The following is a 16,540-nucleotide window of genomic DNA, read 5'->3' on the forward strand; positions in this document are numbered from 1 at the left end:
ACCAGGTAAATTATTAGGAAAAAAATGATTGAATTGCATCATCAACTGTTTTCAGGATTGATACTCCACGAAAACAAGGAGGTCTTGGTCCCATGAAGATTCCTTTGCTAGCAGATAGGACGCAGGAAATATCCAAGAAATATGGTTGCCTGAAACCTGATGAGGGCATTGCATTTAGGTAATAGATTTTTTTTTTAGAACTATATTCATTTTTTGAAAAAGAATCTTTTTGTATTTTAAAAAAAAATGAATTTATATAATTGTTTGTAATCAATAATGTCCTTGGAGAGGAGTACGCTATATAAAGGCTTAAACTATTGCACCATGAGATACATTTTGCATGCAGCAAATTCCTGAGTAAGCAGTTTCAGCTTTCTTTCTCTCAAATCTTGAGTATCGCATGTTGTTTTTTGTTGTTTTGTTTTTTTAAATCTTTTGAATTTAATTATCATCATCTCATCAAAGTGTTATATTGAAGATTTGAAATCATGTCTCAGTCTTAAAAATCTTACACTAATTTCAAATCAGGTTTGACCTTTTTTTTAAATTTTTAAATTTTTGTTTGTTTTTGTTTTGCTTGCTTGCTTGCTCGAGCTCATAATTTAAAGTCATAAAAAGTCCAGATAAAATCCATATGACAATAGCATTTATAAAATGAAAGATTACCTAATTATGCCTATGGACCCTTCAAGATAAGATGTCAGTTATCTAATTTTTCTCATCATTTCTTGCATGTTTCATCTGTATATTATATTTTCAACATTCGCGAGTCACCTGTGTGATGCCATTTTCTGTCAATCTATGGACCAGTTTCATTTTAAATTGAGCTCACAATATTTGTGATGGATCACATAAAAATCAATGGTTGGCACTTGCTAACTTTTAAAGTGAAGAAATTATATTTATTATACAAAGGGATATTCATTTAAGGAATCGGCTTCCTTGACAATCTACTTAAAATTGCATGTGGAGCAGACATTGTGCCAAATAATCCGTATTTGGTGGCAATGGTAGTAATTTTAGACTCTCTTAAAGTAGAACTTTATATCACGTCAGAGTAAGGCTTCATTAACTCTGTACTCATATTTATATGTTGTTGACTGGTACTGGTATATATTTTTCATACATTTTTAGATAAAAATAAAATCCATTTTTATTTACAAGTCCTTAGATTTTCCGATAAAACTTTGCACAAATGTTTTACATCATATATGATTATATATGTAATTATTCATGGATGCTAACATTGATTTAGGTAGCTACGTTACAATTCAAACATTTTAATTTTATTTGCCCAGTGTAATATGCCAACAGCTGAGGCTTTTTTTTTTATTATTATCATCTGTTTAAAAGTAAGATATCCTTTGGATCAGTTTTGGGTGTAAACTAAATCGTCTATGACTATAGATCCTGTTACAATTAAAAACAAAGACAAAAAAAGAAAAAAAAACAAAACAATACATGACCTTTTATATAAAGCAAAACTCACTAAATGTGCTTTACAAGGGGTTCACAGCCCTCTTTACACGTAGGTGTATTGAGTCAAGTGTACAGTCACTGTATTATTTCTTTAATTTGATTATTTTCAGAGCTTTATATATTATTGATGACAAGGGGAATTTGAGACAAATAACCATGAATGATCTTCCGGTGGGACGCTCTGTAGATGAAACACTCCGGTTGGTTCAAGCTTTCCAGTTTACAGACAAACATGGAGAAGGTGAGAGTCTAGGAAAAACTCTGTATCTATCCATTTTAGTGTCTTGCTTCAAATTTTATTTATTTATATATTTATTTTTGCTTTTTTTCTGATAATGTTTAGATTTCTTACTTGGCTCAGAAACAAGACAACTTTCTATTCATTACGCATGTTGTTACAGTGGGAATGGATTGGAATAAAGATTATATTCCCCCACCTCCTTTAATACCACCAACCTCTCTTACCACAAACTAATTGATATGCACTTACTGCATATTCAAGATCCCAAACAAGGGAGTAGCCTATAATGATGTTTTAACACAGAGGGAAAAATTGAAGGAAAAAATTATGAATAGCAATGTTATCACACTGTAAGAATTAAAGAAAAAAGTTAGATAAGCCTCTGTAATATTTGTGTGTCAGCTCATTTATTGACTTGTTTTTTGCTTTTATCAACTAGCGATTTGCCAGTTGTTTTTGTTTTTTAAAAATGTTTTATCATATCATTGTAGGAATACGTTTTGAAAAATGTCATGGAAATGAACTAAATGCTTTTTGTTATAAGTAGTAATAAAATTATATGGAAGTTTTCATGCGGGCCAAGTTTATGAGAAATACTGCAGTTGGTAATTTCTCTTCCTGTTTTAAGAATGATTTAATTTGCTTCTCTTCCTCAGTGTGCCCTGCAGGCTGGAAACCAGGCAAGGAAACAATGAAGCCAGATCCGAAAGAAAGTCAAAAATACTTTAATCAAGTTTCAAAATAAACGGTTTAATATCCACATTCCTCTTTTTCTTTTATCATTGTTTACTTATTGCACGCGTTTTATAAAATAAATTTGGCTTTTACACACATGATAAAATTTGAGATTAAATAAAAGTTTATTTGAATTAGATCATGTGCAAATTCCTTTTTTTTCTTTTTTTTTTTACAGAATGAATACGCAACTAAATTATATATCAAACTGTGCATGACATTACATCTCCTTGATATTTTAATAATGATGTTGAAGTAGGTCTTAGTCTCAGCGGCGAAAAAAAATATTCAACTTGCTTTGTCTCATTTGTGCTCAGTCATCAAACACTGATTGATTAATTAAAAATTGTTCTGTCATAAGGAGGGTAAGATACTCATATTTTTTAGCTGCAACTTTCAACAAACTAATATGATAAAAATTTAGGTGGAATACCTTATTGTACCATCCAAATATTATCATAATAAATTGAAATTATATTTGAAGGACATATATATATTGTTGTTGATGAAATAATCCATATCACCCATTTAAAATGCTTTAATTTGTTATCCCATTTATGTTACTCTTTGTATTTTGGTCATAGTTTTCATTATTTAAAAAGAAGTTACTACCATTTTTGTGTAATAAAATTGTGGGTATTATTCATTTTGTTTTTTAAACTTCTTCAGTGACAAATGTTGACAATGTGACTAACCGCCCTTATTTAGTATCATGTTAGAGAATGTGGATTTGTAAGTCAAATTATGAAATTTACATTTACAATAGGAAATAACAGCATGTCTGTGCCTCATTTTTTCCTCTTTATAATTTCAATAAGATTTTACTGCAATTAATGAATAAGCAATAACGAACTGCCATGAAGAACTTCTTTTGTTCTTTGTTTACAAATTAAATGGCGAACAACAGGAATTTCCTTTGAAATCTTTTTTGGGCGTCTGGCAACATTTCTCCTAACAACAGTAAGCCAGAGTGCAAATTGACAAAATGGAAATCTATACTCACTTTTCTACCCATAGTTCACCCCAAAATAATGGTATATTAAGGCAGCTGCTAAACCTTGCCATATAACAAGGGGATATCCATAGAAACCCAATCCAATGAAGATCTATTGTATTGCAAGTTGTTGTTCACTTTGAAAGACACATCTTGCTTTAATGTGAACTACAGTGCAGCATGGAAATCTCAAAACACTTCTCAATTCCATTTTATAACCCTTCTACTCTATTGGCAATACGAAAATCTCAAACACATTGTGAGGCAAACACTGAAATCTGGAACAAATTGTACAATCACTTTCGCATCTGTTGACAAAATTCTTTTGCTTTATTGAACAGACATTAAAGCTGTCATCGCTCTCCATGTGGTGTTAAATGTTAGTTAACTCACTCAACCCTAACACCGACTATATCCGTAGTATGCCCAGGGTTACTATTACCCCATGCTATTTATTATAGTTTTCTGAGACAAACTATAGGCTTAGTAGCAAAGCTAATGTTCTTAATGTTTACATGTTCATGGTAGTTGAATAAAAATATCTATGCACATGCTCATTTTTAATACAGTTTTTCCAATTTTGAAAAGTAGCAATAATCTCTAGGATTGAGTGAGTTAATGCATTACACTTGCATGTGTTTGGAATATGTTTTGTGTGTGTGGAGGGGGGTGCAAAGTATGTTTGACCAGTGTCTTAGTCTGCCAATAAAGCTATGGAATTTAAATAGAACTAAGCTATGGCTTAAAACTTAAAAGATTGTATCAGGTTAAACCAGGTAGTAACACATTAACTTGCCTGATTTTATTCTTCTGATTCTGAGCTAATTTTGTTTGAAAATGATCAGTAACTTACTTTTCACATTTGTTTGTTTTGAAACTGGTATGGATCAGACCTGAGAATGAATAAAATTCTAAGATGAAAAAGTGACAAAATAATTTGATATTTTTAAAATTCATCCAGGATTATCAAATTAGGATTTTTAAAATTTTTTTTGGGAGAAAAGGTGCATCTTTAAACTGTTTTAAAGGGATTTCATTTTTTTTCCATGGTTCGAATAGATCGACAGTAATCGTTGGCAATTTTAAGTTGTTAATGTGGCTCGAAGTGGCACTTCACTCTAACATTTAATTTGATTGGAATTGGATACCTTATTTGTTTCTCTATGACAAACGGTTCCAGAATTGTTGAAAATTTTAGTCCATTTTACAGAGAGAATCTGTGATCTCTTTGCTGTCTCCAAACCAGCTCCTCACAGCGATCTGAAAAGTTTGGGGTTTTGCGGCAGAATTGACCCACTTATTGTAGTCAGTGATTTTGTTTCAATTAAAAAATGAATGGCAAGTGACAGGTATCATTTTCAAGGTCATTTTCATGTATTTAAGTATGAAAAAAATTAGGGTTAAGTGAAAATTGAAAAAAAAAAAAAGAGGTTTGGTAGAATAAAATTGCAATTTTACCAATTTTAATTAAATTTGGCAGAGATATTCTTCTATTATTTATCTATTATGATATACCAATATAATTAAAATGTAATTATACTTTTAAAAGTTTTTATACTAATAATTTAAAACTTGATAAATTTTTACTTCATTTGCTTTCCGTGAAATACAATAAGGAATTAAAAATGAAAAACAACATTAGAAAGCTTGTTTTGTGTCCTTTAAAGTGATAATAATAATATTAGCCACCTAGGTTCATAAATAACGCCAGTGTGACCAAAACAATAAAGGGGCAAAAATAAAGTTCCAAAAATGAGTTTTCTTCTTACAGTGAACCTATCAGCAGTCAGTGGACTTGAGTTATCAAAGACAATATCAAATTCACATCAGTGAGCATCCGTCAGGTCAACCACTGTATTATGACTGATGGAAGACCTTTCTTAATTTTAGATTTTGTTATAAAAAAAAAGACCATGCCTGTGTTGGGTTATAGTTAGTTTATGTACTGTGATGTTTTAAAATATTTAAAGTAAGGTCTTGCAATTTGTCTTAATAACTGAAATTTCACAGACTTCACCTTAGTTGTCAAACCTCTTAATTAAGTGATATTGTCTAGTGAGATTTTCCAATAAAGTGTGAGCCGCTATCACAACCACCGTGATCATCACTACCACAACCACCTCATTACTAACACGACTACAACCACCACCACAGCGTCATTACTACCATCGATACAACCGTCACTACCACATCATTACTACCACTACATCCAACATACCCCATCACCACTACAACTACTACTACAACCACCAACATAATATCATCACTACCACCACTACAACTACAACCACCACATCATAATCACTACCACTACTACAATCAACACATCATCATCATGTACTACAGCCACCACCACCACATCATCACTACCCACTACAACAGCAACCAGCACCACATCATCACTACAACTACAACCACATCACCATCACTACCACTACTACCACCACCACCACATCATCATCACTACCACAACTAAACTACTACAACCACCACCACCCACCACATCATCATTGCTACCACCACTACCACATCATCATCAATACCACGACTACTACAACCAACACCACCCACTACAACATCAACCACCACATCATCTCTACCAATACTACTACAACCACTACAATAGCAACCAATACCACATCATCATCAATATCACTGCTACAACCACCACCACCATATTATCATCACTATCATTACTAACACAACCACTACTACTACAACAACCACCACATCATCATCACTACCAACACTACTACAACCACTACCCATGTATCATCACTACCACCACTAGGTTTTGGAGCTTTACTTTATTGCGAAATTCCTCTTTCGGCATTAAAATTCCTCCGAGTGGTGTCTGAAATTCCTGTGAGTCAAATTTTAATTTGGCGTCTCTCTGCACTTAAGCATGGGATGCCTCATTCTAATTCTAATGTGTACTCTACCAGTATGTACCAGTGGAAGAATAGCGAGGCAGTGAAGGCCTGAGGCTATTTCTGTTATATATTATTAATATTAACATCAATTTTAAACAAGCGATTAGGGGTGATGGGAGAGGCATGAAGGTGTGATAGTAATTATGTACTGGATTCACAGGTAAAGATGGTACTGAGTGTATAATTAACAGATTGTGCTGGCTTTGTCTTCTTAATACAACGCACTCAAAGTGGAACCTTATTCCACCCCTGAAAGATGCAAGACAACTAAACGCTCCACCTTAAAGAGACCTAACTGAAACCACCCACGTTTACCTCCCTCACATTCTTCATATTTTTTAATTATTTTTTTTTTATAATACTCAACACGGGAATCTCAAAAACACAGAAACCTTGAACAACTCAGTCCCGACCAGTTCCGAGTTTTCTATGCTGCACTGGTTCAGGCTCAGAGGCGTTTGACTTTAACTCTAACCCTGAATCAGAGAGGTGATTTTAAGAAAATGTAAAAAACAAAAACAGGGCGGCTTCTACAATAACACTTGTCATGTGTGTTCAGATCACTAATATTCTCATCAATTAACTGCTGGTAGGTAACAAATATATCTTTTTTATCAAGAAAAAAAATTTGTAAAAGCGCCTTAAGGGCGCATCATTGTCAAGTGTTGCTTTTAGCTTGGACCCCTTTTAAAGCATCTGAAACAAATTTGCTGGATATTATGTTTTAAACATTCACATTTTTCAATGTACAGTGGAACCTCCCGATAACGACATGCCACGGGACCGAGTTTTTATGTCGTTATCCGGAGGTGTCGTTATTTAGAGGTTTCCAAGATGGCGGACAAAGTGGGCGTGGTAAGGCCCGCGGGACCAGTTTTTATTAACATTGACAAAACAAACGAAACATTGTAGTGTATTCCTCTTAGAGGGTTCTTGTGCGTGTGTCTGGATGAGACTTTTAGGTGCTCCTGGAATCTACATCTGTTCCCTATTTAAACCATTCCCCTTTGTCTTACTTTTTCTTATGTCATTTCAATTGTAAATCTAGAATGTTTTTTACTATCCAATTTTTTTTTTACTAGCGCTGATATGACATAGATGTGTCACAAGCGCTGTAAAACCCTTTAAAATAAACAAAAACAGGTAATTCGGACGCTGCGAGTTAGATAAAATTCCTCCTCCTCCCACAAAAACACTACTACTACTACTACTGCTACTACTACTACTATTATTATTATTATTATCATTACTACTACTACTACTACTATCACCACATAATATCACATTTTCCAAGATTGTGTGTGTACTTGCTTACACTTACATATACCTTGGTTTTTATTAATGCATATCAGCCAAGATTCGTCAAAAAAAGCTGCGTTCTCATTGGTTCAAGCAGGAATCGTTTTTATACACTTTGAGTACTCATACTCGGTATTTTTAGTATCAGATATCTACGAAAACTGCCGAAAATCGCCAAAATGATGTCGTTATTCGGTCTTATCAAAAAGTGCGTCGTTATTTGGAGGTTTTTTTTTTACTGGTCTTAAATAGAAAAAAAATCGTACCACGGATCAATGTCGTTATCAGGGGGTTCCACTGTAATATTAAATGAACAGTAACAATTTCGATAGGATGCTGCTAGTCTATCGCAAAATACTCTCTGCCAGATCTAACATACCAAGCTAACCATTCACTGCTGAGTGAACAGAGGGGTCAGAAAGTCTTGATTGGAGAATGGTATGAATAGGGAACATAATATGTAGATACTGCATCATTGCAGTTGGTTTGAGATCACCTCGAAGTCTCATCAAGACAAAAGAGGATCCCACTAAGAGGAATGCGATCAAATGCCTATACTACTATACATTCAAAACAAATAGAACAATACACAACAGATCAGAGAGAGGATTTACAAGGAAACAATATCATTATCATCTCCCAAAACTTAAATTGTTTCCCTTCCAGCCAAGGACTCTGATAGAAGGACAAAACAAGTAATCTTATTTCGAAACGAAAAAAGCCAGTTGGAAGCGAGATAATAGAGGGGATAAGAAGACAGTCAGTGCTTCCCTGCCCACTATGGGAGGTCGGGAACCCCAACCAGTAGCTGGGAGCGTTAGGTCTGATAAAGCATTTTGAGATAAAAGAGTAAGCATTTGTTAGTCTAAAAAAGCCACAGAAACTGATCCACAACACACCGACTCCAGTGCCCAGTAGAAGGTGAAAAGAAAATATTCCAGAACAATCCCTTTGCATAAGCCGCATCCAGATGCACATGATCAGCATGTTTACATTTCATACTGAGAGATGCACTAAACAAGGTATTGGAACAAAAATGAAAATATCTTTTTTAAAACATGCCTAACAAGAAACAATTTCAATTATGATCAGATACTTCAGACAATATAAAACCATATAAGTTATAAGCTGGTAATCATATTCATGATATTCCTTCCTACTTTTTTTGTTATTGACTTAAGTAAAGTTGAGATCGTTTCTTGTTGCATAATTTTCTGAATTTGGCTTTTCATTCATTTTTGTCCAATACTTTTACGATCCACAATTTTAACACCACAATACTTTGTAATTCAAAGATTGTTGTTTGTTGTTTTTAAGGGTTTTACGGCGCTTGCAACACATGTAGGTTATATCAGCGCCAGTAAAAAGGAAGATTTGTTTGTTTGTTTGTTGCTTTAGGTCTCTTCCAACACAATTGAGGTTATATGAGAGACCGCTGAAACAAAAAACAAGCAATCTAACAAAAATAGTACAAATGTAAATCAAAATCATAACCTAAAGATATCATAAGCTAAATTATAAATAACCAAGAACAAACAGGCAGAAGATTTACAGAAAAAAAAAATATCCCCTGTCAAAAATACAATCACAAACCAAAGAAGCAGGATAGGCTAGTAAAGAGAAGAAGAAACGACATCACTATCAGATCGTACACCCATGCGGACATCATAGGTATATGATTCAAGGGTGATGCTCCCATCCAACCACCCGCTAAAAAGGAAGAAAATGGGATAGTAAAAAGTTCTAGAATTACATCAAGCACGCAAGAGATAAAGGGGAACTGGGAACAAATAAGGATCAGATGTAGATTCCACCACCAGTGTACTTAGTTTGAGATCACCTATAAGTCTCATCCGGACAAGAGCACAAGACCCAACAAAGAGGAATACATTCAAATGCTTACATTATACAGTCAAAATAACAAATATAATAATACATAATAGAGAGATGATTTACAAGGAAAAAAAATATCATCTCCCAAAACAATAACTATGCATTTGACTGTTTCCCTCCCAGCCAGGGCCAGGACAAAACCAAATAATCTCATTCCAAGACAAAGACAGAAAGCATGTTGGATAACATATAAGGGGATAGAAGACACAGTATGTACCTCCCTGCCTACTATGAGAGGTCAGGAACCCCATCCAGTAATTCAAGGATTAAAGATACAATTAAAACGTCAAACCACATCATTTCATGAAATTAATTTGTTTATTGATTGTATTACCCTATAAATAAAATCAATTCAGACATTTCTAAAACTAATAAATTAAAAATACATAAAAGTTTTAATTGAAAAAAAAAATTCAAAAGGCAGTTCTAGTAAACATAGATGTCAAACAGAATTATGCGTTTTCATTTGATTAGTATTATTTTACGATGAATCACATGAGGCAGTAATTGTGGAGTTGTGAATTTTTAAAAACAATGAGAAGCACATATAATTCGTTGCGCTTCCGAAATAAGAAATCAATAATGCCTTGATTACCCCTTTATTGATGTGGCTAAATTCCATTCCAACCAAAACTTACAAAATGTATTGCCTTGTCTGGAAAAATCTTAATATTCAATGAGGTGAAATAATGTGCAAACATCTTTCTAATGAAAAAGTTTGACAAGTGTCACGCTTACATCTGATTTGTAAGGTTGAAGTATCAAGTGCAAATTTTGAAAAGTATTAACATGGTTAGAGAATTTGTTCCAATGGAACTTAGCCAATAAAAAGGGGATAGTGCATTGACATTCAATAGAGCCTCTCAACTCTTGTAGGTATTTTTTTCTCTTCTTCAGGATTGACAAATCTCGTTGCAATATGGTCGCGATTAGATTGGTTTTAATTCGTCTCTATAAGTAAACTGTCCCAATTAAGTACATATCCTGGATGTTTTTAACTCCATTCATATCTGATTCGGTTATGTAATTAATTCAAATGTTCAATGATGACCACTTGTAAGATTCTGGGTTTCCCTTATATAATTTGCGCAAATATTTAATCAGTTGCTTAAGAGAATGCTAAGTGTCAAATAAAAATTTAAACAGGTGCTGTAAAAAAGCTATTGGATTTTTCTTTAAATTTGTTTAAAAAAAAAAAATATTATTCAAAAAAAGTCCTGTGAATAACAAAAGTTAAATCTTGCTGAAGTCATTGTTTTAAAACCCAAATGGGAGAAAGACTGGAAAGAATTAAGAATTAAATAGATAAAGGCAAATGCCTTTGGAATGTGCTGTAAAATATTTACACACTCAAAAGGCGAAGGAATAGGTTTCGACTCCTTATTTTTTCTGAAGATGGGAACATTTGTCAATGACATCAATTCATTAAAAAATAATACAGAAACCAGAATAAATGAGTGCAACATTTCGTTTTGATTCGCAAAAATTTATTCTTTTATTTTTAAGCAGTTCGTACATGTTGATTTCAGTTTAACACGTACCTAGATAAGTTGGATCAAATTTCATTTTCATTGTGCAAACTTCAGATAGTTTTCACTTTGAATATTGCAATCACCTTATAAATATACTTACTACATAACAATAAATTTTAAAGTCATACAAAAAAAAAAGAAACTTTGGTAATCATTGAAAGTCGAGATGAGCTAAAACAGTTCTGGAATTAACCTGTTCATTACTTTCAATTATTCAGACTAGTCAATTTTCCTGAAATAGATACATTTATTACTGTACAAAGAGTAAATTTTGACTAACCAACAGTTCTAATGTGCTTTCTTCAATGGAAGAGGTAGAAAAATGCACTGTTTTAGTTTTAATTTTATTCTAGCTGCTTCTGGTACCTCCCCTCCCCCTCCAAAAGAAAAAAAAAGTAGTAGGCAATGTCCAATCTGAAAATAAAATACAATTTGATATGCAAAACAGAAACAATATTACTAATGTTTTCTGTGAATCGACAGTGTGAAAATAATTTTATGATTGTGATTAACGTTTGGATTTTGTAACTTAAAAATGCTCTTTTGAACTGACACAAAACTATTGCTAAGTGTCGAGTCAATGTGGACGGATGATTTCAATACTAAAATGTTTTAACTGCTATTTATTTTCAATAACATCAACATCGTGATTCTGTTCATAAATTCATTTAACATTTAATGTAAATGTTGCTGCTCGAAGCTCGAAGAAATAAATAACAATGTGAAATTGAATGTAAGCTTCAATTTAATATACAAAAAACAGATAATATGTTATATTACATATTATTTGTTTTCGTATATTAAATTGAAGCTTACTTTCAATTTCACATTGTTATTTAACATTTAAGTAAAATCAACAGACCCTTAAAGCCCAATTTTGGACAACCTTCCTTCAATGGAGGATGCTCATCAATCTCAAATTCTTTTCAGAATCAATGGAATCTAGTATTACAATCCCTACCACAAATATATAATATGCTTGAGCAAATACAAGGCAGGAAATAGGCGGATCAACACAATACAGATGAAGGAAGGAAGAAGGCATCGTATCCCAAGACCAGATCAAGTTAATAGAGGCCTTGACAGCAACAACAGTTAATAGTGGCCTTGATAGCAGTAACAGTTGCATGTGAGGCTGTCTGTTTTTAGGGGTTTCATAGTGCTAGCGACACTTTCAGGTTATTTCAGTAGGTACCAGTAAAAATGATAAGGTGGGAGAGTCAAAACATTACAGACTAGAGTTTAGCTAGGCTAAAGGCAGCCAAGAAAAAATATTTTAAAAAGACAAGGAGACTAGATCAAACAGAACAGAAGCAAATCCAAGAACAATCTATCCCAGCATCTAGTCTCAGACCATTTCCAGTAGAGCTCAGATACAAGCTTACTTTCCTGAAAATAGGCTAACACTCGAATTGTTACAAAATATTTATAGATATCTATAAAAAAAAGTAATATTGAGAGATGGTTAACAAGATTTTTAAAATGAATCATCACCGCATAAAGATAAATTCATCTAGACTGTTTCCCTCTCGGCAAAAGACAGCAGGAGATACCAAATAGTCTGACTCCTGAACTAGGACATAGAGCCACATGGAAAGAATAACAGACCAAGGTCATAATGGTCTCCATAGCAATAACAATCCAACCTTGTATGAATAATTAAGGAAGACAGATTTAAAATGGGAAAATAGAAGTATGTGATGTAATACAAGTAAGGCTGTCATATCGTAATTTCGTTGATTATATGCTGTCACAGTAAGGCACTGGGCAACTTTACTTTTTGTAACCATTGGAAGAGCTTTAGTAAACTGTAATAAACATTTAACATTGTTTTGATTTTAAACTTTGGTTGATGTAATTCAATTAACATTGAGAAAAAATGATCAACTAGAAGCCGAGATCAACAGCAAAAAATGAATCTCGAAAGAAAGAAATTGGGGGAAAATAACAAAGGAAACATGTTTTTAAAAAAGAATTGAGAGATAAAAAAGAAAATCACAACCAAAAATGGATTTCATAAATACGAGACGATGTAAATGCAGGCAAAATGCTTTGAAAGCACCTTTCTGAATGTGAAACAAATAGTTCAGTAGTCAGTTTTCTATTAATGCTCAGCTCAACATTTCATTGAAACATGTTAAAAATTATGATTAAAAAAACGAATTGCGTGATATGTCTATAGAGGAGACCAATGATACATACAAATATTGACCGAGTATTAGAAACTGGGTTGATTTCAATATTGCATGCATTTTGGTTTTTGCTTATCTAAGTAATTGTTAAACATGAATCTGCTCAATTAATTCATTCAAAAACGTTTTGAAGAGTCAGGAGATGCTTCAAATCCCCAGTAGATAAATGCTCCGAACTGAATAGATTTGTAGGATTTCATTTGAATGAAATTACAAATAAGAGGTATAGAAATGCTGACATAAAGACAGACAGCATGTCGAAAGTTATTAATGCATGGTTTAACATAATTCCTCTATATCTCTTATTTATAAAACCAATGAATCATACAGACATATTCTGGGATTTAATGGATTTTAAAATGTCGCAACCAAAGGCAGCAGTCTGAAAACTGAGCATATGGTCCATAAAGTCGTATCTGTCTATGCATGCTCTTGGCATGATTAAGTCAACAGAATTAAAAACTGTAGTGGTAAATACACATTATATTATTATCAATACTCTTTTAAGACATTTACAGAAATATCACAGTCATTGTTTGTGTAAAGCAAGAAACTGGTACAACGTAGTCTTCGTTAACTGCATCTTAAAATAAGATTAAAAATTTGTTCAGCATTAATTTCGTTTTGGAGTCAGTTATCGTTAATTAGCCCAGCTTATCCAATTACTATTGCTAAATCTTTTAATAATCCTTGGGTAAGTACAAAGTCAAAAGACTAAGTAACAACCTAATAGTGTTTCCAGACAGAAACAGACATGCCCGTATAAATGGCTAAAATTTTACAATATTTACAACTCAATACAGAAAATACTAAAAACATTAGCTGCCATTTTAATTGAGCCATTTCATTTAAGTCACTTTTTAACCCCTATTTCTTGTCCTTTTTTGTTGTTGTTTTGTTTGTTTTTAACCATTTCCCTCTTATATTTTGGCATCGAGTGAATAAAATATCGTTTAATAGAAAAAAAACAAGACCCTGTTTTAATTTAGGCTTGGGTGTTAATGACATCTGTTTTCAAGTAACGATGATCAATAAATTTCCTTTCTATTCCCCCCCCCCCCCTCCCCCCCAAATTCCCCAAATGAAGATCATCTATTCTGTCACATCAGGGGCAGATCCAGCTTCAAATGTTGAAATAAAGTTGCTTTTATGGAAACCCATAATTCACTTGGCACTTGGTCTCAATCTTCGAAGTCCAATCTCTCAGGTCCTGTAACATCAATATTATAATACCAATTCATTCATAAGATAGAAGTAAGAATCAAACAAATAAACAAAAGAAACGAATACTAAGACTACTACATTCAAGTTACCAATTAAAATTTTCAAACATCACCGGCAGAAAAAACAAGATATTCCATTGTTTAGATGATACTATTCAGTTGTCAGGATTTTAAATTCTCTTATTTAAAAAAAATACTCTTTAAAGAGGCATATTCTATTAAAAATGGAATCACTCAAAAAGGTTTTCAGTCAGCAAATTTTAAAAATCATAGAAATAGTGAGTGGTTTCATCTTTCCGAGCAGAATAATTGTTATTACATGCTTAACTCACTCAATCCTAGAGATTTTTGCTACTTTTCAAAATTGGAAAAAAATGTATTAAAAATGAGCATGTGCATAGATATTTTTATTCAACTACCATTAACATGTAAAAGCTAAAAACATTAGCTTTGATACTATGCCTCAGAAAAAATGTAATTAATAGGCATGGGGTAAAAGTAACCAGGTAAACTACGGATATATAGTCGGTGTTAGAGTTGAGTGAGTTAATATAAGAATCTCATTTTTCAAACTGTTACCAACAAGAATATAAAAAAGTTAATCACGAGCCTCCAGAAAGAAAAAAAAATCACAAAACTAGCTAAAATAAATATATTATAGAATAAAATAAATTAGATTTCTGGGTCACATGCATATTTAAATATACAAAAAGAATGATGGAGCAGAAACAGGAGTGTTGACAAAAAATGAAATGACGAAGAACTGGAAGAAGACAATGAATGACATAAGTAGTAGATGTAAAAAGTGTCATAAAGTGGATGGCATGATGAGAGATATGATGTCTTAAAGAAGAATGATGACAAGGTAGCAGAAACATGATTACCGATACTTGCAACAGACTTAGCACTTGATTGGGTTGAATTGCATAAGAGGGTTTAACACCTTTATCACTTTCTAAATTCATTTTATACCTTAATGTTACCAATCCCTTGTGCGGCTATGTGGTCTTGTGGATTGACTCGCTTCGGATCGGAAGGTCCTGGGGTCGAGCCTCGCTCGACGCATAGTCGAGTCCTTGGAAAAGGCTCTTTACTCACATTCTCTCACCGTAATCAGGTGTAAAATGAGTACCTGGTCTTTGACAGCGTTGTCTGTCCAAAAAAATTGTACTATCGCCTAACAGGCATCATGTCCAGTCTTAAATGTTGCATGTTGCTGTTGGTCAGGGACCCCTTGTAAAACGCTGTGAGCACTTTTAGTGGATATTGCGCTATAGAAAAGCTCAATCCCTTATATGTCACACATAATACTGAATATGTATAAAAAGTAAAACCCTTGTTTTATCTTTACGGATTCCCCCCCCCCCCTCTCTCCAAAACCAAAACAAGCAAACAAAAAACGTACACACTAATTCATGATGCATCAGATTCCTTCTTCTTTTACAGCATTTTGTGAGACAACAATTTCATGTAAAAAGAAGTGACAAAATATTGTTGCTTTTAACTTTCCATTCCTAGTGAAATCAAGATAAACATTATATATAACAATCACAATGTTCATCCTCACTCTCCCCTCCCCCAATCATTGAAACACATACTTACTTTCCATAAGTACTTGATGTAAACCACTGTGTAAAGAGTGGATGAAGTAGTAGTTCTTTGGCTGAAGGCCGGTCTTCTGAGTTTTGCTCCAGACATCTCAACATTAGATCTTTGATAGGAGGAGATAACTTTTCGGGAATCGGTGGTGAATCGATCGATGATGCAATCTAAATGGGATGAGTACAAATGAACATAATGGAAAAACTAGTAGAAAGAAGAAGAGAAAAATCTTAATATGTGTCTTTACTTTACTTGTCAACACTATAAATTCTTTAAAAAGCAACAGATGTAACCCATCACCTCAAATTGGTATTATGTCAACTGACTTGAAACGTGAAACCATCAGTGTACTTAGTTTGAGATCACCTAAAAGTCACCCAGACACCAGCACAAGATCCCACTATGAGGAATGCACTC

At 33.3% G+C, this 16,540-nt stretch overlaps 2 protein-coding genes across 4 annotated transcripts in view; one reads left to right on the top strand and one right to left on the bottom strand.

Moving 5' to 3' along the window:
* LOC144962792 (peroxiredoxin-2-like) overlaps positions 1-3,097 on the top strand; it is a 17,542-nt gene extending 14,445 nt beyond the window's left edge. For all 3 annotated transcript variants that reach the window (XM_078896051.1, XM_078896049.1, XM_078896050.1), the window contains 3 exons: positions 56-178; positions 1,590-1,720; positions 2,377-3,097. In XM_078896051.1, the coding sequence (XP_078752177.1) occupies positions 56-178; positions 1,590-1,720; positions 2,377-2,465 (343 nt within the window). In that variant the 3' untranslated portion in view covers positions 2,466-3,097. The remainder of the gene's footprint in view (positions 1-55; positions 179-1,589; positions 1,721-2,376) is intronic.
* A 6,776-nt stretch (positions 3,098-9,873) lies between these two features.
* LOC144962793 (mitogen-activated protein kinase kinase kinase 1-like) overlaps positions 9,874-16,540 on the bottom strand; it is a 39,854-nt gene continuing 33,187 nt past the window's right edge. Inside the window, exons 22-23 of the mRNA XM_078896052.1 lie at positions 16,124-16,290; positions 9,874-14,508 (exon numbers count right to left, since the gene is read on the bottom strand). Of these exons, the coding sequence (XP_078752178.1) occupies positions 14,502-14,508; positions 16,124-16,290 (174 nt within the window). The 3' untranslated portion in view covers positions 9,874-14,501. The remainder of the gene's footprint in view (positions 14,509-16,123; positions 16,291-16,540) is intronic.

This window comes from Berghia stephanieae, chromosome 1, assembly GCF_034508935.2.
Source record: "Berghia stephanieae isolate SIO BIC M18660-M18661 chromosome 1, UCSD_Bste_1.3, whole genome shotgun sequence".
NCBI lineage: Eukaryota > Metazoa > Mollusca > Gastropoda > Nudibranchia > Aeolidiidae > Berghia > Berghia stephanieae.